At 31.6% G+C, this 23,408-nt stretch overlaps 3 protein-coding genes across 4 annotated transcripts; 2 read left to right on the forward strand and 1 right to left on the reverse strand.

Moving 5' to 3' along the window:
* The first annotated feature begins 1,383 nt into the window (after positions 1–1,383).
* LOC107935397 (pyrophosphate--fructose 6-phosphate 1-phosphotransferase subunit beta) lies at positions 1,384–5,871 on the forward strand. The gene is made up of 16 exons (XM_016867995.2): positions 1,384–1,848; positions 1,958–2,119; positions 2,226–2,347; positions 2,754–2,807; positions 2,895–3,001; positions 3,069–3,174; positions 3,255–3,318; positions 3,422–3,510; positions 3,589–3,720; positions 3,799–3,969; positions 4,062–4,177; positions 4,265–4,376; positions 4,488–4,572; positions 5,265–5,309; positions 5,421–5,489; positions 5,636–5,871. The coding sequence occupies exons 1-16, from the start codon at positions 1,659–1,661 to the stop codon at positions 5,710–5,712; spliced, it is 1,701 nt and encodes a 566-aa protein (XP_016723484.2). The 5' UTR covers positions 1,384–1,658; the 3' UTR covers positions 5,713–5,871.
* Positions 5,872–11,230: 5,359 nt separating this feature from the next.
* Positions 11,231–14,499, forward strand: LOC107935395 (homeobox protein SBH1). The gene is made up of 4 exons (XM_016867993.2): positions 11,231–11,817; positions 11,906–12,152; positions 13,695–13,945; positions 14,027–14,499. Exons 1-4 carry the CDS (start codon positions 11,461–11,463, stop codon positions 14,231–14,233), a joined length of 1,062 nt encoding a protein of 353 aa, XP_016723482.1. The 5' UTR covers positions 11,231–11,460; the 3' UTR covers positions 14,234–14,499.
* A 929-nt stretch (positions 14,500–15,428) lies between these two features.
* On the reverse strand, positions 15,429–19,687 carry LOC107935393 (protein STRUBBELIG-RECEPTOR FAMILY 8). 2 transcript variants are annotated; one of them, XM_016867992.2, is made up of 15 exons: positions 19,220–19,687; positions 18,751–18,883; positions 18,573–18,644; positions 18,402–18,467; positions 18,240–18,311; positions 18,091–18,162; positions 17,874–17,945; positions 17,713–17,778; positions 17,565–17,630; positions 17,171–17,478; positions 16,800–17,056; positions 16,454–16,725; positions 16,107–16,382; positions 15,870–16,026; positions 15,429–15,775 (listed from the first exon to the last, which is right to left on the reverse strand). In XM_016867992.2, exons 1-15 carry the CDS (start codon positions 19,356–19,358, stop codon positions 15,623–15,625), a joined length of 2,181 nt encoding a protein of 726 aa, XP_016723481.2. In that variant the 5' UTR covers positions 19,359–19,687; the 3' UTR covers positions 15,429–15,622. The 2 variants fall into 2 exon arrangements, with proteins under 2 accessions (XP_016723481.2, XP_040958578.1); XM_041102644.1 differs by lacking the exon at positions 19,220–19,687 and having other exon boundaries at positions 18,743–18,871.
* Between the last annotated feature and the right edge of the window lie 3,721 nt (positions 19,688–23,408).

Here is a 23,408-nt window from a genome sequence, read left to right on the forward strand (position 1 = left end):
TTATCTAAACTTAAAATAACTTAAAATGATTAGAGATTACTTGACCTCGATATAAGAACCGAATTAAAAATTTTGAATGACTTGAGTTTAGAATAATTAAACTCGAAATAATTCAAACTTGATCGTAAAAATTTTAAAATCCGAATTAACTTGACTTTTTCAATTATAATTTGAGGCTTTTTGATCATGAAGATAAGTATAAGCAAGTGGGTTTTGTATTCTCTTGAGCCCAATTTTTATTTTGAGATAAAATCTAATTGAAAACATACATAGTTTTTTTTTATTAAATTAGATAAATAGAGGAATTAAAATACAAAAATCGAAAAATATAGATATTGGAGCTAACCAATTTGAAACTTGTAAATAATTATTCAAAAAATTATTAGTGAATATTTAGTATACTAGCCGTGTATTATTTTTCACAAGCAATCTTAAAAGATTGACATGTTTTTTTTAAAATATTTTTTTAAATTTTTTTATAATATCCTTATAAAATACTTATCAATACCTGATATTACTTATGAAGTCTACAATTTTTACAGTATACTAAATAATTTCTCAAATTCTATTATATAAAGATAAAATAGAATAAGAGGGATATTTTATGTTAAAGATAAGTAGGAAAGGAGCATCTCATCTATTCTTTAATTTGCTTTTGTATTATTCTTAAGCTAAGAGCTTAAAATTAAAATGGTATTTCAACCTACCTATCCACACTTTATGGTTTTTTTTTTTAATTTTGGTACAACACTATATGGTTGAATTAGTTAAAGCCATATGTTATACCCATATTATTACTATTATACCAAAGGAATTATTATTGTTATGATAATAATATTTCGATTTATATGAGCATTATTATTAATGTAAGAGAATTTAGGTTCGAATGTACTGAAACACATTATTTTCTTATTTATAAATTAAAGAAGGGCTATAAGTAATTCTCTAAGTATTATATCAAAAAGAATAAATATTATTATATAAAAAATAATTTTTTAAGAAAAATTAATAATATAGAAAATAAGTAATATCAATAAAAGATGCTTTTTTGCTCCCCATTCCTACCACCAACCCCAACACCAACCAAAATCAAGGGTTAGGTAAAGGACAAACAGCCATCCACCCAACTTCCTCTCTACTCCTTTAACTTCCCTTTTATATGTATCTAAATAATTATGGTAAAAGATCCGGTTTAATCGATGGAATCGAAAATTGATTTATTCTGTAATGTAATTAAATAATTAAAAAAAACAAGAACCAATGAATCATTTTCCTATGAAGAATAAATTTTCATATTTTTTTCATTTTTGAAAATTTTCTTGATTTATATGTTTATAATATTATTTTAATAAACCACTCAATTCAAACAAATTCAGCCGAAGCAACTCCGGTTTTTTCAACAACGAAAGAAACCTACTGCCTACTAGACAATGAAACGGCGCTCTTCATTGTCGTTTCGCTCGTTCAAATCCCCTCAAAACACCGCCGTTTCCTTAACTGGAAAACGGCAACAGAGACACAGAGAATACAACAGTGTAAACAACACAAATAAATATTAGTGTAATAAAAACCACTTTTATTGTTCTTACACAGATCCAAGCTCCCAATCACAAAGCCGCCACCAATCAACTCACAAACTAAATAAACTAAAAAGAACAATGTATTCCTCATTGAATACTAACGGCAACGCTGCAGCCTTTGAAACAGGGCCGGTTTCGGGACGTTTCGCCGCCGTTTACAGTGAAGTCCAGAACAGTCGTATCGACCACGCTCTTCCTCTACCTTCCGTTCTTAGAAATCCTTTCAAAGTCGTCGAAGGTCCTCCTAGCTCCGCCGCCGGCAACCCTGGTTCGTCATTCTTCTTCTTTTTTGTTTACTTGCATGAAAAATGCAAGTAACGGTGAAGTTATTAGCTCAGTTTCACTGAACTGGAGACCTTGCTTTCATTTTTTGGCAGATGAGATTGCGAAGCTGTTTCCGAATCTATTCGGACAACCGTCGGCAATGTTGGTGCCGAACGAAGCGGATTCTCTCCGATCCGACCTGAAGTTGAAGATCGGCGTCGTTTTGTCTGGAGGACAGGCACCTGGAGGTCACAATGTGATTTCTGGAATTTTCGGTTAGTACTTTTTTTCCTTTCAATTTCACTTTTCATTGCTTGTGTTTTTTTAGTATTATTGCTATTTGTGATAATGGAAGTAAAACGTCACCGTTCTGAACGACAGATTACTTGCAAGATCGCGCCAAAGGTAGCATTTTGTATGGATTTAGAGGAGGCCCTGCTGGGATCATGAAATGCAAATACATTGAATTGAATGCTGATTATATTTACCCTTACAGAAATCAGGTATCTTTTCTTAGTTTTTACATGATGGATTCGGTTATAAAAATTGAAAAACCGTTTTAACCGATTAACCGATCGAACTTAGCGAAGACTGAACATATGTTGATTCAGTTGGTTAAATCAAATTAGATCGGATTCAAATTTTGATTGAACAAAATATTATTTATGTATATTTAAAAGATAAAAAGATCATATATATTAAAAGATAAAAAAATTTATATTATCAAACATGGCTAAAAATTGCTCTTTCTGGAAAAATGCAACAGTTTAAACAGTTTGAAAGGTACAAGTTCATGTTATTACCAATTTTAGTCCTATGTTGTCTTATGCTTTCATGTATGTACATATACAACATGTCTGCTAAAGCAAAGATCACAACTGATTTTGCTTCTTTATTTATATTAACCAGGGTGGCTTTGATATGATCTGTAGTGGGAGAGACAAGATCGAAACTCCCGAGCAGGTAAGAGCCTTTCCATGATTCTTATAAGTTATTCGAGTTTTTTGTTATCAAGTAATGGTGTCTGAATAAAGTGGGTGTAACTTTCAGTTTAAGCAAGCTGAAGAAACAGCAGTGAAGCTCGACTTGGACGGGCTTGTGGTTATTGGTGGGGATGACTCGAACACGAACGCTTGCCTCCTTGCTGAAAACTTCAGGTACATATACCTCTATCCTGATCTCTTCGCTGGTGTAACATATACCTTATCCCTTCTTTTCCTTTAGGTGTAAAAACTTGAAAACTCGAGTGGTTGGATGCCCAAAAACAATCGACGGTGATTTGAAATGCAAAGAGGTTCCAACTAGTTTCGGATTCGATACTGCCTGCAAGGTAAGGTTATATTGGCTTTCACATTTTATATACCGCATCCGTCCGCTGATACGTACTAATGTCTGGTTACCTTTGTATAGATATATGCAGAAATGATTGGCAACGTCATGATTGACGCACGGTCAACTGGAAAATATTATCACTGTAAGTGCTTCAAACATACAAATTTCACGAACCTTTCGAAAAACGGTTCATACTTGTGTGTCTGTTCACTTACGCCACTAAACGCCTGTTATTGTTTTTGTAGTTGTGCGGCTCATGGGACGTGCAGCTTCGCATATTACTTTGGAGTGTGCTTTGCAGACTCAACCTAACATTACCATTATCGGAGAAGAGGTATCGTTTTTTCCACCATCTTCCACTGCTTGTCGAGAATAAGTTTGATTCATTTCATCTGAGTATATCTTTTCGCAGGTTGCTGCCAAGAAGCAGACGCTTAAAAATGTTACGGACTACATGGTCGATGTCATTTGCAAACGTGCTGAACTCGGTTACAACTATGGTGTTATTCTCATACCTGAAGGTCTTATTGACTTTATTCCCGAGGTACTTTTGGTCTTCAGCTGGCCTATTGTCATAATGGTTTCATCATCCCGATATTTATCTGCTTTTACGTGCTTCCAGGTCCAGCAGCTTATCGCCGAACTAAACGAGATTCTGGCACATGATGTTGTCGATGAAGATGGGATATGGAAAAAGAAACTTACCAACCAATCTCTAAAGCTTTTCGAGTTCTTACCTCAAGCAATTCAAGAACAATTGATGCTCGAAAGAGATCCTCATGGAAACGTTCAGGTATTACGATGTTCCTCTACCGATCTTTGTTTGTTGAAGTATTATTTGTTGGGTTTTCAACGTTTGTTTGGTCTGTTTTTTGTTACTGTTAGGTCGCTAAAATCGAAACGGAGAAAATGTTGATTCAAATGGTTGAAACAGAATTGGAGAAGAGGAAGCAAGAAGGATCTTATAAGGGCCATTTTAAAGGACAATCACACTTTTTTGGGTACATAATGCTAATGGCATCATGAGTAGGTTCAAACCTTAGGCCATAGAGAGTATTTTTCCTTATATGATTATTATATATATGCAGATATGAAGGAAGATGTGGTTTGCCAACTAACTTTGATGCCTCCTATTGCTATGCTTTGGGCTACGGCGCCGCAGCTCTCCTCCACAGTGGAAAAACTGGGTTGATATCATCGGTTCGTTTCCGCTTCTTAACTATTGTCCTTCTGCGTTGATATCGTTATTCGATTGTGTTTTTAAACTTGTGAACCAAGTATTTTGATTTTCTACGTTTGGAATGTTTGCAGGTAGGAAACTTGGGAGCCCCGGTTGAAGAATGGACTGTCGGAGGGACTGCTCTTACATCGTTAATGGATGTCGAGAGGAGGCATGGTATGGTTACTTCACCTTATCACTTCAAGCATTTTGCTCCCTTTACTAAAAAAAGGGCAAATTAGTCCTTTTGTTAAAAATTTCAGCCATTCCTACGGTTAAAAATTGGTCCTTGTACGTCATCATAATGTGCACATAGCATGCAATGTATTATTGTCTAATTATTCCGTCAGTCACGTCAGTTTATAACCGTACAAATGGATGAAATTTTTAACAGAAAGAACCAATATACTCTTTAAGCTAACATATAGGAATTAATTTGCCTATTTTTTGAATAAAAGAGAACAAAATGCAATATAACTCTTAGTACATGGACCTTCATGGTATAAATTATGCTCACAAGAGATAATATTTAAAACATAGTTTGGCCCGATGGCCTAATCCACGAATGAGAGGAAAATCCACTAAATCCGAGCTCTGAAACAAACCCAAATTTTGTGCTTTCAAGGAATACACTTTATCTCGTTAACCCGGTGTTTTACCAATTTCTTCTCACATCCCTACAAAACCCATGTTCGATACAGAGATCACATACTCTATATTTATAGATACTATTACTTGATCATTAAGAAACTTTATTCGCTACAATGTATGACCTTTATTAAATAAACTTAAACACCAAGTAACCTCAACCAATAGAATTGTACCATAACCCGAACTATTACTTCATTAGCATTGAAATGTGTTTGCAGGTAAATTCAAACCTGTTATCAAGAAGGCAATGGTAGAGCTTGAAGGTAACAATATAATTTTTATTGTTTCTGTTCATTATGCCACTGGGTTCTTTTGTTGGACCAAATTGAAACAGAGGCAACAGTTAATTTATTTTCTTGTAAATAATCATACAGGTGCTCCATTCAAGAAATTTGCTTCCGTGAGGGAGGATTGGGCACTTAAGAACTGCTACATTAGTCCTGGTAGGTTATGAAATTCTCTTTTAATAATATAGAGGCTAAATTGATTCATTTAATAAGAAAAGAACTAATTTAATCAAGTGACTATAATAGAGAGAGACCTCTTAATCGCTTTCACTTTTATGTTTTTGATGAATTTTTGGTTACAGGTCCCATTCAATTTGTTGGACCATCTTCCAATGCTGTTAGCCACACTCTTCTCCTTGAACTTGGTGCTCAAGCTTAGAATTATTGATTTAAAATTTCTGCTTTCACATTAGCTGAGCATGAAAGAGAGACATTTTACATTTTCTAAACATAATTTGTTGAAGATTATTATTATTATTTTGAGGTTTTTTAAGGATTAAATTAATAATACATGGATATTGATGGTCTAAGAACCGAATATGCGTTGCATTTCCTTTTTTATTTTTATTTTATTATCATACCCGATTTTACAAATCAGTGCATAATGTTTTGATTGATATGACTGGAATTGAGTGGAACAAGCTGGTGAAGCAAGTTGATTGTATTGATTTATCATTAGAATAGTGCGTGCCAGTCGGAACGATGCGAAATTAACTAGTTTGAACTTAATAAGCAGCATATCGGAAGGGAAGCTATGGTATGGGGGAAAATGAAAATAGAGCTTCAAAGCGGTTAATTTTATCTACGCGTTGGGCTTTCCAATTTTGAAGGTTTGGACAAAAATATTAGACTCTATTTAAAATAAGAGTTGTATGAGCATGTCATATGTAATTGTCTGATTATTTTGTCAATTATGTTAATTTTTAACAGTATAAATAAATAAAATTATAAAAACGATTAATTTATTCTTTAAATAAAGAAAACGAAATACAATTTAACTCTTCAACACTTTTCCGACTTTATTTCAAAACCCAAACGGTCTTTTTTTTTTATCTCCATTAACATATAAGAAAAGACTGTTTAAAATCAACCAATTGTACATGGAGTTGGTGGAAAAAGTTTGTAAGGTATTCGCACGAGAGTCGAGTGTCGTTAGGGAAAGTTTTTAGAAGACTTATGGGAAGAGTTTAATGGTGTTTGTGTAGAGTTTCAGTCATGAAAAAGAGTTTTGCGACTCTAAAAAAACAGGAAATTTAGGGTGTATTTACTCTTTTGTTTATTTGAAATTACTTGTTATTAGCCATGTTGAAAGTATATACTCTTTTGTGGTCACTTTATTGAAATATTATAGCGAGAATTTTGAATAACTTTTTAGTAAATTCTTAAGTCATGTGATTTTTACCCTTTACTTTAAAGGAATTTTCTATGTAAAAATCACGTGTCATTTACTTTCTTATTTTGTGGTTATTATGGTTGTTTTGATGTTGATTAAAGATATATTATATTATCGTATTTGTTGTAATTGACGACTTATGTTCATTGGGAGAGAAAGCACATTAGTAAATTCAGTTTCTTCTTGATAAAGCTTTTATTAGATGCGATGGAAGTATCTATCTTAAATAAAATTTAACATGATTTTATGATGTCTCATGCGATAGTGAATATAAGTGTCCTTAACCGGTGAATTTTTAAGTGAATTTGTTTATTTTAATCAAGTGATTGATCTTACGAGATATCCTGACGATGAGAAAAGATGAATTTTTTTTATTATATTGGTAAGTTAAAATTAAGTATGTTATGCACATATATAAATTAAAATTACCCCAATTGATTATTGAAATTTAAATTTTACCGAAGTCAATAATAAATAATAAAATCAGTCCAAGTCCAAATATTCAAATAAAGTAAGTACATACTATTAATTAATACTAATTAATTCGCCAACCTCCTTTAGTTACTAGAAAGGGAAAAAAAGGCAATCAAATAAAGTACAAGCTCAAAGCTCAACCATTCCACTTTAATACTTCAAATTGGGGTTTTAACTTTGAACACTTAATCCTCTTCTTTTAAGGCATTTGCCACCATGTGCTAAGAAGAGTGTGTTCATTATTGGATAAAAAGTGGGAAATTACTATTTTAATTTCTCTTTTTTATTTTACATTTTAATATAATCTAATAACATCTGGTTTTTTTAATTTAATTTGTATAGTTAAAAAGTTATTTTATTATCTATGTTTTTTGTTATGATACTCGTCATTATCGATTCACTACTTGGTTATTCGATTGGGTCCCGACTCATAGCTTTTATGGTTCATACCTTAAGTTTATACGTGAAGTGTTCGCGCTCTTTCATGAGCTTACATAATGTGGATTTGCATCACCATGTAGATGAATCTAATATAGAAAACACGTGTTAATATTAAAATAGAGTATGTGTTAACGTACATAAAATTTACCTATTACGTCACATCCATGAATAATAACCGTTTTATATAAATAAAGAATTTAACTCTTTTGAAGTACATTTACACAAAAATATTCAACAATTTTAATATGTGTTAGATGATGATACTGACATTATCAAAAATAAAATAAAAGTGATTTGATGGATGTGAAGAGAAAAAAAAAGCTATCTTTATAATTATAATATTTTTTGGAATTTTTATTATAACGAATTTAGTAATTAATTATCCGCAATCTAATTTCATCTCCCTTAACCTCATAATTTAATGATAATATATTAGCATTAATTACCCAGACTTAAAAGATGAACTAGATAAGGTAATTACAATCATCAATAATACTGGTTGAAGGAAGAAGTGATGATTTTATGTATCTGTGTTTCAAATTACTTGAAAACTTCATTTATAGAACCTCCTCTCACCACCATTCCAGGTAGCAGCAGCTGTTTTTTCCTTGCTCACTTTCTTTTAAAAATTTTAATCACAATTTATTATCATGCAACTGTTGATGGAAATGACGTAAAGTGAATAAGAAAAAAGGCTTTAGTTGCTTGAATGGATTAGCCTTACATTGCCTGTCCCGCCATAATCTCCCGCCAGTTCACCATCACCACCACCACCACCTTGGCTTCTCACTACATCAAACAACCAGTGACGTCTCTCTTTTAACCTTTTCCCTTTGCTCTTTCGTGATGGATTCCCCTACCATATATCTATATATGCAGACGAGTTTGTTGCTTTTAACCCTAAACCCTAAAAAACAATATCAACATGTCTAATGATTGATGGCATAAACCCTAACATCAGCAGCATAGTCTAGTCCAGAAAATCAATACACTCTGCGCCAACTTCATGCCGATTTGAAAAGAGCATATATATATATATACACACATAAACAGCTTTGCACCCAAAGTTTGATCTTTCTATGATTTCGTTCTTGATTTGAACAATATACCTGCATGCTTATATATTAACTAATTAAACAAACAATATAACGGAGTCCGTTAGATTAAGAGTCGGATTATAATTTATCCCTTTTAATAAAAAAATTTAATCTATGTACATTAAATTAAATAGTAAATTAATTTTTTTTATTATTTTTATTGTTAAAAATTAATTTATGTATGTTAAAATAAGTTACAAATGACACACTATGTATAATTATTCTACAAATTAAACTAATTTTTAACAATAAAAATTGATTAAATTTTTAATAAAAATAACTAATATACTTTTTAATTTAATGTATACTTTATAATACTATTAATATTAAATGATAATAATAATAAAAACTATCGTATGAACCAGAAAGGGGTAATTTCTTTAATGGTGAAAGTACCATTCAAGCATAACCACTATTATTTCAAGGTTAAAACTAATACAAGGTAGCCATTGCAGAACATAACTAAGCAGCCAGTGACAGAAAAAAATTAGGTCTGGTGGGATATTTATCATAGGGAGACAATTTGTTGTAACTTGATTGAAGCCGTATCCTATGGTGTCCTAATCCCTAACACACACTCATAGTTTACAGCCAGACCTAGAGTGAGAAAGTACTCAGAGCCTTTAATGTTAGAGAGAGATTATATATTCGAAGTGTCCCACTAGCTTTACCAGCTTTTTTTTTTTATAGTTGAAGTCCTTCACTTTTTTCTAGGTTAAATAATTGCGGATTAGATGCTATGACTGTGACTAACAATGAGTGTAAATAGGTAATTGAAATTTGTCCATTTTGTTCATCTATCCCTTATTCTTCACTTTACTTGCAGAAAATGCTTTTACATCAACTCACTTTTCTCACCTGTTACCCATTCCCAACCATGAGCAAAATTCTGTTTTTTGTTTAATCATTTTACAAGTTAGGAGTAAATATTTGCATATATACAAATATTATTAAAATCCAGTAAAAAATATTATTGGACGTTTAAATTTGATAATTATTTTAATATTGAAATAAATTTAACAGTTATTTTTAATTCGTCAAAAAATATTTATTATAATATTTTTAGTGTATTTAATATTTATATTTTTTAAATTTAATTTTATATAAAATAATAGTATAAAAGAATTTAATAGAGACGGGTCAAATCGAATTCAGATTTTAATATTTTTATTTAGATTAAATTTGAACAAAATTTTAAATTTATTTTTAATTAAATTAAGACTTAAAATTTTATTTCAATCTGACCCGATACAGTCCAAGATTATATAAGTTTTAGTCATATATTGTAATAAAAAATAAATTCAAATTGCCTACACCTCACTAAAATATACTTCACCAAAAATCAATACTTCGCTGAGAGACAACAGCTCACCCATCTATTGCACGCCCTGCACGTGCAGCCTCATGTGGTCACTTCGCAACCTAGACAAAGAAGCCTACGAAGTCAAGACCCTAATAACTCTTAAGCACCCATGTGACGGACTCCCACTCTTTCAGGGACATATGATCTCACCGAATGAGAGAAAGGGTTTTATATACCGACCATACAAACACATCCACTTTTTACATTTAAAATTTTTTTTTATGAGTAATGCGTTTATCGATAATTTATTTGTGATTAATATAAAATAGTAATGATAATAAAATTAAATACTGTAACATAAAATAAAGTAAAAATTAAACATTCATTCGAAGGGATCCTTAATTAATTCTCATTAACAACTCCTTAACTATTGAGTAAATGATTTTCAAGTCTAACCTTGTTTTTAGTATCAACAAATATATTATTACTATCAGTCATATAAAAAATTGAGGTGACATTTATTTAAAAATCTCATTATAATAGGGTATCGTGAGATTATTTTAAATTGACAGTTAAAATAAAAAAAGAAAAAAAAATTAATCTACAATTAGTCATATCGTTTAAAATCTGTATCGAAAAATATAAATTTACCTTTTGATCAATTCAACAGAGAAAATTAACATATTCAATAATCAATTTAGCATATTTCATGTTAATGGTATAATTTTTTAATTTCTAACGTGACTTAATTAAACAGCTATAATTTTTCAATTTTTATCTTTTTAGGATTTAAAAAATGAGCTAACTATAATAAAAACATTACCAAAAATTTCGCAAATAACACACATTCTAAAATTATGATATGTGAGGTAAATGGTAGTAGGGTTTGAACTTTGAAGCAACATAACATAAATGCTAAAGTTGAATGAGTGGACCGATGATAATGATAAACCCTAAAACCCAGTGTATGAAAGAAAACTAAAGATCAGCACAGTACGTACAGATATATATTCTGATTTGTTTGCTCTTCTTCCCCTTGATTTGATCGTTCCTTTCTTTTTCTAAAACAACAAAAATAAAATCCCCCCTCTTCTTTTTCTTTAATATTTTGCCAGAAATGGCAGCCATCACTGGCAGTAACTGCAGCAAAAGAAGGTGAGAGGGCTTTTTTCCTTCATCGGGAAGGTAAAAGCTTTAGCATATATATCCCTACTGCACTGTCAACATTGAACTTCAAAAACACTGCTATCTTGTTTTTCATGGTGCAAAAATGACTAGAAATATAAATCACCCACGTTTCACAGTTGGCTGGGTTTTGTAGCATAAATCTCGTGGAGAATTTTAGAGATATGGTTTAGTACCCTAAGTGAAGAACAACTAGGAAAAGATAAGACAGTGAGAGAGAAAGAGAAAGAGATAATGGAAGGTGGTTCCAATAGCACTTCTTGCATGTTGGCTTTTGGACACAACAATAATACTTGCAATGGACCATGTCATGTGTCTATGATGCCATCCATGTCTTCCCATCATCATCATCATCATCATATGGACTCGAATAATCCTTTATTTCTTCCTTTACCTCCCACCAACAATCAAGACCCGAACCATAATAGCACCAGCGGTTCACCCTCTATGATCCTCAACAATACAGGGTGTTATTTCATGGAGAACAATAATAATGATGATGATGGCAGCTCTTCTTCTTCTATGAAAGCCAAGATCATGTCTCACCCTCACTATCACCGTCTGTTGGCCGCTTATGTCAATTGCCAAAAGGTGAAACCTAAAAAAAGAACCAAAACATGTTTATAACCTTTGTTTCTTGTCATGTATCATTTAGTTTTTTGTAATAAAAAATCTGCAGGTTGGAGCACCGCCTGAAGTGGTGGCGAGATTGGAAGAAGCATGCGCGACTGCTGCCACCGTGGGGGGTACTAGTAGCACCAGTTACATGGGTGAAGATCCAGCACTTGATCAGTTCATGGAAGCTTACTGTGAGATGCTGATTAAATATGAACAAGAGCTGTCTAAACCATTCAAGGAAGCCATGGTTTTCCTCCAAAGGATCGAGTGTCAATTCAAAGCCCTCACAGTTTCATCTTCAAATTCTGGTGATAATACTCCTCCAAAGTTAAAAACTCTCTACCATATGCATATCTGGGTTTCTTTGGACATGTTAGCTGCAGTGATGATAACAAAATATTGTATATGGTTTAGAGGAGATTGTTCCTAGGGCACTGCTTAAGTTTAAAAAAAAAAAGAATCTGAGATTGAACAAAATTCGTAAGAAATTAGGGTTTGATCAAAGTAGGGTTAATATAGTGAAAAGTTAGTATTTGTAAGGGATATATTATATATGTCAATTAGACCCTAAATTTAGTTGGTTCAATCAGTCGGGTTTTATTTTAACATGAGAAAATTGATCCGACCAATTTTAATTAAAAAAATGTCGAATTTTCGATTAACCGACTTTGAGTTAGAGTTAGATTTAGGGATATTAGGTTTGGTTTATATCATTATATATTTATTTTATTTAAAATAATATAATGAAGGTCCTTGAAACCAATAATTAATTGAATAAACGAATTAAATCGAGATCAAAACCGACCAATCAGCTTCACCCGATTAAACCGAAATCAAAAAAATCGAAAGGGTCAGCCTTCTCAGTTAAAACCTAAAATTGCTCTTACCTACTTGAATTTGTGACAATGGTCTTGCAAAGTTGTAAAGGTTCATAAGATAAGACTGATGCTGGTAAGAGCATATATGCCACCAACAGCGTAAACAAGTGGTGGTTAAGTTCCTTGATGGCATACCAAACACCTGGGTTTAAACCCTATTCTTGTCATCCTCCCCGCCAATTTGTAATATGTACCTATAAAATAGAATATATATACACCAATAAACACCGTGGGTTTTCACCTCTTTGTGATGCTTCTCAAAGCATTTGATCATCTGTCAGTTACAGTTGCCATGAGGAGTGAAACTCATTAGCAGATTATATGTGTTTGAATGTTAATATTTTTTTGTCGCTGCTTGGCTTTGAGTTACTTGTTAGTAGTAATACATACACTAGCATCTCTAATTGTAGACATTTACAGCCCTTTTTGTTTCTTGCCGCTCGTGTTCACGCTTCATTTAGACTTCATCTTACATGGTGGATTATTTATCCCTTGCTACCTTATGATTGGTTTATATATCAAACAGGGTGCTCTCTTCATGTTAGCTACAAAGGCTATATGGATATATATATATATGAGCTTAAGCTATAATACTAATGTTTCTCCAATTTACTCTTCCATATTGATGTTGTTCTTAACTTAGTGAGGCCATAGTTGCTGTTAATGTTGGATCATATGAGGAGATCCTCATATGAATACGAGCTTTTTGAGTTAATGGAAGGTTTATTGAAGTAGATCCTTTTACCAAGAGATTGTATTTTTCTCCTCCTCAAAAAATGGAAAAATTATTCTGTACATTAAATCAAATAGTAAAAAGAATTTATCTATTTTTTGAGTAATGGAGCGAAATGTAATCAGACTTTTAGTGTAAGGGCCTCCATGGTACTTTTATCATATATACATGTTCATGGTACTTTTATCATATATACATGTTCATGTGAGGAGCTTTACTAATTTTATTATGCATTTCAGCTTATGGTACTGAAACTTTTGAAAGGAATGGATCATCTGAAGAAGAAACTGATGTAAACAACAAAAGTTTCATCGATCCCCTCGCGGAAGATCGAGAACTTAAAGATAAACTTTTACAGAGATACAGCGGATATTTATTCAGCTTAAAGCAAGAGTTTATGAAAAAAAGGAAGAAAGGTAAGCTACCTAAGGAAGCCAGGCAACAATTATTGGATTGGTGGAGTAGACATTACAAATGGCCATACCCTTCGGTAAGTATCACGTTCGACAACTTAATAGTGCCATCAACAGCTTATATCATCAACATAAAATGACCGAAACTCGATCCGCAGGAGTCGCAAAAGCTTGCCCTGGCGGAATCAACCGGTTTGGATCAGAAACAAATCAACAACTGGTTCATTAACCAAAGGAAAAGACATTGGAAACCATCTGAAGATATGCAGTTTGTGGTAATGGATGGTACACATAATCCACACTATTTTATGGATAATGTTATAGGCAATCCATTTCCAATGGATCTTTCCCCTACATTTCTCTAAAAGATGAATTTTATATGGGAAGGAAATTTGAAGGCAAAAATTGCATATTATATGCAGACCTATTCATATTTATGTCATGTCGTATGCAACTTTTGAGGCTATAGTATTGCCACTTTTTCATGTAGTTTGATCTAGGATATGGAGATCATTGTTAGTTTTTGTGTTTTCTTCTAATAATTGTTATTACACATGGTTTTAAGATAATATGAGATTGCTATTAAACAACAATATATAAATGCTCTGCAACAGTAGTTTTTTTGGTAAAATTACCACCGAGGTCCTTGTATTAGTTGGATTATATTCTGCTCTATATTTAAAAATGGATAGTGGATAAATTAGTTTTGTACATTAGTTTTCGCTTCTATTTTTTTTGTTAAAAATTCAATTTATTTTTACAAAGTGTTGATGGAGTAATTAGACAATACATGTGTATTTCTTATTATGGATGAACTAATTCAATAAAAATGGATGAAATATTTTTAAAAAAATAAATGTTAATCTTTAATAAATAGTGAAATGGATGATATTTTGAGTTAAGAGGGACTAAATTTTAAATAGATTAATCAATTTGTTCTTTAATGATAATGATTAAATTTATTTATTTTTTTAATAATAGGAAAGAAAGGGTAGAGTCATTAATTTAGGTTAAAGTATCAAATTGTATTTTATTTTATTGTTCAAAAAATATGTAAATTAATTTTTGTATATTAAATCAAAGCTGTTAAAGATTACATATATTTGTACTCTTAATAACTAATTGGCTAACGGAATAATAGATTGATGAACCCGTATTTAATTGATAGAATTTTTAATCGAATCAATTTACTCTTTAATTATTAATTTATTTATTTTTTAAGTAAAAGATATAAAATATAATTTAACTTTTAATACGTAAATTTATTACCAAGAATTGATTATGACATTTATCTAATGAACAAAAGGCAAGCGATTAAAAGGAAGTCCTTCAACATTAAACATAAAAAGGACGCAAGTGGGCTGACACAAAGAGTTTTTCCCTCTTTTCATCAACGAACATTGTCCTTTTCTGTCATATTTCTTTCTCAATGTCCATATTCCATTCATGCAACTTGTGTGGCAAATTCTAGTCGAATAGAGCCAAAGACAAGGGGATTAACCATGAGAAACAAAGACCAACTTGTGTAACATGGGAAATGTCACGTACATGCTTGAAAACTACAGAAAATTATTATTTTATTACTATGATGCAAAAAACATGAATGTGCATCATGTTGTCCAATAATACACCTATATATTTGCACCGTAAACACTATAATAAACTTTTTAAAAAAAAGTGTCAACGTATGAGACATATAATTACATAAACTTGATTACTCTTTCGATTTTCGGGATTGATGGTTTTCCCAGACCTTAAAACGAAAAGTCCCCCGCCTCATGATCTGGAGTCTTATACCCGAATCCCAATTCATCGCTTGGTCGCCGTTTCACAACACTTGCCCTTTGTACTAACCTCACTAACGCTTGCACGACCTCAGACATGGGAGGTCGAAACTCGGGTTCCGGCTGCATTAAAACAAACAAAATAAAAAGGTTGATAGTATGTCGTATGATCGTGTTCTTCACTTGATACTTAATGTGCACTAGTAAGTTCCTTTACCTGAACACATAGAGCGATGATGTCGGCAAAACGCGACAGAGATTTTGCAGGATACATGCCATTGAGTGTAGGATCAACCATTTTCGCAAGGGCATCGATATCGTGTAGTTGTGGAGTGGCCCAACGGACAAGTGATTGTTCTGATCTCACCCTTGAACTAGCACAAATGGAACGAAATTTTTAGTATTGTAACAATGGCAATGTATAAAAGATCATTAGCTAGACAATGGGTTGTACCTGTCTAGTGGTTTCCGACCAGTTAGCAGCTCCAACATCACCACCCCGAAGCTATACACATCACTCTTTACGGTATATATTCCCGACAATGCAAACTCGGGAGCACTATAACCAAATGAACCAACCACCTGTGTTGAAACCTGCCGCTCGGTATTTGGATTAAGAGCAGCTAAGCCACAGTCGGACAAGTGCGGATTGAGTTCATCGTCAAGTAAAATGTTTGCCGACTTGAAATTTCTATGTACAACTGAAGGCAAGCAAACTTCATGCAAGTACCTGAAACAATGGTTCGTCAAAAACAGCTGAGGGATAGACGGACTGAAAACAATCATACACATATAACATACTCTAAAGCCCGAGCAGTGCCGAGCGCTACTCCGACACGTGCATTCCAGCTTAATGTCTTGCCACCATCATCAGAAAAGTGCAGCATATCATGAAGGCTACCGTTGCCTACATATTCATATACCAAAAGACGCTGTCCATGCTCGGCACAGTATCCGGCCAATGTAACTATATTAGGATGTCTCAAACGTGACATATTGGAGACAGCTTCTAGAAAATTGTCTTCCTCTTGTAATGATAATGCAGCATTGTCTATTTTTTTAATAGCCATTGCCTAAGATCAAACAACGTAAAGAATCATTAGTTATCACAGTGAAAAACGATGTATTGCTTAAAAAATGAAGCTACCTTTCCGTTTGGAAACTCGGCCTTGTAAACACGACCAAGGGAACCTTCGCCGATAAGGTATTCTTGACTGAAACTATTTGTTGCTGTTTGTAAAGCTGCGACGGTATATGATGTAGCAGTGATCGGTGACTTCATTCTGTTTAGAGATCCATTTTTGGAAATCCTATCGACCGTTGTCACCTTTTCTGCTGGTGGGGGTTTCAAATCTATAACGGCAGCAACACTTTTCACTCTCTGCTCTTGCATCTCGGTATGTCCTGTAAAAGCGAAGCATAATACACGTCCAGCATCGTTAGGACACTCAATGCAAAGCAACATTCGGTTTCATGGGTTCAAACAATAGTTAAAATATAACAATTTCACTAACATACCATCATTGGAGCCAGCTGAAAAACTTCCCTTTGAAGCTCTTGCACCACTCACCTTCTGTTTATTTTTATGAATACAGAAAACAGCAGCAAGTAGTACAAGGACAAGTAGCAACAAAGAACCAAGAACAATGCCTACAATTTGTCCAGCTGATGGTCCCTTATCTGAATCTGATGATTGAGCATCGGAATCGGGGGATTTACGAGTTCCTGGTCGAATTTTATGTTTATGACGAGATCTACCAGGTGGAGGTGGACTATATGGTAGTGGCAGAGGAGCAGGTCCATTGGCAAAGGAATTCCCATCGCATCTGTTTCATTTTTATAACAAAGTCAAACATTTTGCATAAATATCGAAAAAGTTATATTGCCAGCAATGATATACATTGAGACTTACATAAAAGTCAGGAGTGAAAAAAGTTCTTGAGGAATCCATCCACTTAAATTGTTGTTGGCAACATTTCTGTTTCAGAATCTAGGATGCATAAGAACATACAAGAGAACATGTAGACCAAACAGCAGTACACGAGAAAAGTTAAACTTACAGAGTGTTCAAAGGTAAACCCGAGAGAACATTAAGAGAACCGGAAAATTGATTGTTCTGCATATACCTGCCACAAGTTCATCAACAGAACTCGGTCAAGCTCTATAAATATCTGAAACCCATTTTTCCTTTTGTTTTAGCTCTTAATGAAGCAACACTTACAGCGCCGAAAGATTGGTCAATGAGCTAAATGAAACAGGTAGATCCCCACTAAAATTGTTGAAGGAAAGATCCCTGCATATTAACAAGGTAACCGAATCTTATTCAGCATGGAAATATACTACGAGTACCTATAATAATATGGTTTAATGTTATTAAGGTATTATACATAGAACAAAACCAATAGATTATAATAATACAAAAGGTTGAGCTCTCTTACAAGGTCCCGAGGTTGGTAAGATTAGCAAAAACATCTCCAACTGAAGGGGAAAGTGAATTATAGCTTACGTTCCTATAACATGAAGATTTAGGATTAGGAAAACGAGAGGAAATTTGATTTGCCACTCGACTGTGAGATATATAACTTACAGGTAAGTAAGAGTAACCATAGTGGAAATGGAATAAGGAAGACTCCCACTTAAGTTATTACCTGCAACATTCCTGAATCATATAATAAATAAATCATTTTAACATTTAGCATCAAAATGAACTCGTTATAACAACAGAAACAAAACAAATCAGAGACATTACAGGCTCGTAAGATTCGGTGGCAACTGATATGGAATCGTGTCATGAATGTTGTTGTTACTCAAATCACTAACATAATACAAAGAAGAAAAAAGGTAAATTAACTAGTTAGATGATTAATAAAAGAGAAACGTTCTCCATATATTGAAAACTCGAGCAATGAGACCATCTTACAGTGTTTTCAAGGACATAAGATCATTGAGCAAGTATCCCATAGTTCCAGAAAGTCCTAGTCCAGAAACATCACTGTTAAACAAATAACAAACACCAATTAATTAACCAAAACTGATCAACAAGGTACGAAATTCCAAAAAATCGAATAGATACATTCTAAAAATATGTACTTTCATACATGGAAACAACAGCTGAGCCTTCACAGGCAACCCCTTTCCATGGTTCTTCACATGGATCATTACCATCACTATTCCAATTTGTTAACTCTGTAGGACTGTTCAATGAAGTGTATAAAACCTGAAGAGCTTGAACTGCAAAGAAGTAAGTAAACAGCTTAATAACAAAATCCCATGTTCCAAAATCATAAATCAAATACAGATTATATTGAATTAAATCTTCCATCTATATGATAAAATGTCACCTCACCATAACCAAATATAACTAAAACCCAGAATTTGTAGCTTTTTTTTTGCTACTGTATTCTATAAAAAGTATCACATATTCCCAAAAAAAAAACAATATCACAAAATCAAAGCAAAATATTCATTTTCTCCCTTCTTTTCCTCATATTTTCAAAAGATCATACAACAAATCAATGAAGCCAATGCCAAACAAAAAAACCCAAAAATCTAAAAAGAAAAAATTACCATCGGTAGCATCAGTGAAGCATTGAGCTGGAATGAAAACAGAAATCATCAAACCGAGTAAGATTAACTCAGTAAGAAACAAATGAGTCATGGAAAGAGAAAAAGCTTTGTTAATAAAACCCATTATCGGTAGCTTCATTTCTCTCTTTGGGGTGGGGAGAAAGGGGTCGTCTTTTAGTAGTAGTAGTGATAGTAGTTTACACTTTACAGTTGATTTTGAGCAGTGTTTAGAGAGGTGAAAGATCAGGTGAGGTGCAACATATGATAAATAACCATGGAGGAGCAAGCAAAGGTGAAGAAGAAGGATGAAGATGAAGTGAATGTGAAGAAGAAGAAGAAGCTGTAGTTGTTGGGAGGTTCAGTGGTTGGGGACATCGCCATTAAAGGAGAAAAAAAAAAGGTGAAAAGAAAATGCATAGATTCGAAGCTTGAGAGTAGTAATGAAGAGAGAGTGTTACTCCTTTTATATGTATATTATAATGTGAGAATGAGTGTTATGTTTTATTTGTGTCGGCGAAGATTCAAAGAAATTTTTTTTAAAAATTTACTGTATTTTGATACGCGATACATTTAGGTGAGTTAAACCTAGAAATAATGATGATGGTGAAATTAAATATTATAATAATAATATAATATAAAATAAAAAAATTAAATATACTATTTTATAAATAAAAGCGAATCAGAAGAGGCCATTAAACATAAATGTGTTGAAAAATTTTATAAATGTTGAAATTATAATCATTAATTAATGTTGTTTTATGAATTATGATAATTAAATGATGAAATGTTATTGATAATGGGTAAAATTTTGATTTTTAAAATTCATTAATTTTATAATTTTAATTTTATTAATATAATATTTTTGGATAATTTAGATTTGAATAAAATAATTTGAATATTGTGATAATTTATTTCAAAAATGTGTTTTTTTTTAAATAAGTAGTTATTTACTAATTTATCATATTCTACTTTTTTTTCCTTGAAATTTTTAACCTTTATCAAACACATGACTTAATGAAAATTCAATATTAGTAAAAAAATGGTTTATTTTCCTCCAATCCCTAGATTTTTTAGATTTTGAAATTTAATTATTTTTTTTTATTCCGAGAATTTGATCAATTAAATTTTAATTGATTAAATTTGAATATTTGGTATTTTAATAATTTAAAATTGTTGACGTGGATAATTTGACAAATTTATATTTAATGTGTTAATTATGTAGAAACAGCAACAACTCACAAGATGCCACTTGTTAAAAATATAATAAATATTTTTTAAAATTTTTCATTGGTTTAATGATGATGTGTCGTAATATGTTTCGTTGATAGTATATGAACTCATATCCGTTAGTGCATAAAATAAATCCTAATTTAACGAAATTTAATCTTTAATCTTTATATCAACACTAAAATTGAGAAATTAAAAGGAAGAGACTAAATTGAAAAAGTACAAAGAGTCCATGGACTAAGAACGAAATGAAACCAAAATTCAATGAATAAATATAGAAAATTTTGGTTCCGAGCAGGCAATGCAAGCAAGGTATGACACTTTCTCAAATTCTCACTAACTGTCCCTTTCAAGTTTTTGATATAAAATATTATATATAAAAATAAATTTTTAATTTAAGTTTAATTTTTATAAATTATTAATATTATTATTAACCTTACATCATTTTATATTTACATTTTACTTATACAAATAATTATAGATGAAAGTACATGCATTGGGCAAAATTGAACAATTTAATCCTTGTACTATTAAAAAGAATCAAATAAAACTAATTTGCAATAGAATTAACGATTTACTATTTAAAAAATGACATAAAAATTATTTTTATTTAAAATCAACTCCAAACAAAAAAAATTTATTTACAAAATCATAAAAATTATTTTTTAATGATATATTGTTGAATTTAGTTTTTATTTAATTTTTTTAATAGTACATGAGTGAATTAAGTCACTTAATAGAGAGATTAATTTGATTCGACGAGAGATATGTGAATTACTTTTACCAATAATTAAATTAACCTAAAATAAAAATAATATTTTTTTCAAATATGGTTAATTATTTTAATATTAAAATTCTTATCAAATATTAAATATTAAGTCAAAATTGAGATGCAATTTTGAGAGTTATTGCTCATCATTGTCTAAATCGATTTGCTTTATTATCTTAAATTCGGTAAAAATATTATGGAGGTCCTTATATTAAGAGTTAATTTGTATTTTATTCCTTCTACTAAAAAATTGGTAAATTAGTCTCTGTATGTTAAATTAAAGAGTAAATTGGTCATTTCTGTTAAAAATTTCATCCCGTTATATTATTAAATTTTGGCGTAATTGACGGAATAATTAGATAGTGACACTTGACCACGTGTACCTCATTTTAACTTACGATGATTAGTTTTTAACTGTGGAGGACACAAGTCACATTTTATCGGGAGTCTATTCTTAAAGCAATAAAATGTCTCTACTCACAAAATAAAAATATGAAACTTACCAAAAATGTCATATGCTCAATGTGATACCTTCCTTTTCATGGCTGGTAGGTGTAGCATGAGAAAATTGAACATTGATGAGAAAAAGAAAGATCAATATGTAAAATACCAAAGTTAAATGGTATAATTCCCCTTGTAGTCCCGCTTAAAATTTAAGAGTTCAATGTTAATCCTTTTTTAGCTTTGATCTAATGAAAATTTACGTTTTCATCCTCCAAAGAATTTTTTATTCTATTTAGACCATTATAAAACAATTTTTTTTTAGCTTTGGTTCCTCAAAAATTTCTAGTTTTATCTTAGCAACATCTAGTACAAATTTCTCGAGTCCATCCTTAAAAGTGATTAGAACTCAAATGGTTTAGACATGTCATGACCCGCTCGAAAAACCTAAAACTAGTCCTTAAAATAACTCTATACCTTAAAAGGATCAAAATATGTAATAACTTGACTCAAAAAAATCCAAAAGCAACTCCAATTCAATATAACTCAAACTCGAATCAACTCTAAACTAAAACCAATCTAAATCAAATTAATTCAAAAAATTTAAAACTGAAAGCAATCATATATAAAATAAATAAATAAACCTTAATTCCGGTAAAAGTATCATGAAGATCTTTATATTAGGAGCCAGATTACATTTTATCCCATTTACTCAATAAATGAGAAATTAGTCCCTATACGTAATTCAAATAGCAAATGGATCTTTCTTGTTAAAAATTTCATCTCGTGACTAACAGAATAATCACACAGTTACATATGATGAGTCGTGTGTACCTCATACTAATATATATAGACCAATTTTGAATAATAGAAATAGAGTAAATTTTTAATAGAAAAACTAATTTTACTTTTATATAATATATAATATAGAGAGCCTAATTTATTTTTTTAGTAGAAATATAAAATATAATCCGACTATTATAGAATGGAGTAATTTTACCGCTAATTTGCCCAATTCACCGTGAGTGCGTGAATAGAAATGTGAACAGTGATGGTCCAAAGTCGGTGCAGGGACCCATGCAAATAAAGGCCCACCCTCCTAAAAGAGGGTATGACTCACTGAGTCAGGGTCCTGATAGAGTGAGATTCCCATTAGAGGAATTTATGAAAACGACTAAAATGTCCAGTTGTTTTTTCATGGGAAAACACAAAGCTTTGCCCCTTTTTTATAAATTTGGAAGCTTTTTGGATCCACTACTTCTTTTAGCTTTGAATGATGAAAATCCAATTTTACATAAGGAACCCACCTATTTATTAGTTTTTTACAAATATCAGTCCCTCACGGTCTTACCTAACAAAAAGTTGTATTTTTTTTAATTGAGCCTTAGTTCGATTAGCATAAGTATTATTATTAATATAGAAGAACATGAGTTCGAACGCGTTGAAGCGCATTATTTTCATATTTATGGATTGGGGAGGGGTTATGGGTAGTTCTACGTATTGTGTTAATATATATATATGATCAAGGCTTATAATGAGATTGTTTTAAAAAAAATTGTAATTTTTTGGTAAAAGTATTATGAAAGTCAGTATATTAAGAGTTATATTACATTTTACTTTATTTACTCAAAAAATAGACAAATTAAATTATGTACATCAGATAAAAGAGCATTAATTTTTTTTGTTAAAAATTTTAATCATGTTTAGTACTAAAAACTGACATGACTAACATGAAAATTTTACTATTTATAG

Source organism: Gossypium hirsutum, chromosome D10 (assembly GCF_007990345.1).
Source record: "Gossypium hirsutum isolate 1008001.06 chromosome D10, Gossypium_hirsutum_v2.1, whole genome shotgun sequence".
In the NCBI taxonomy this organism is placed as follows: Eukaryota; Viridiplantae; Streptophyta; class Magnoliopsida; order Malvales; family Malvaceae; genus Gossypium; species Gossypium hirsutum.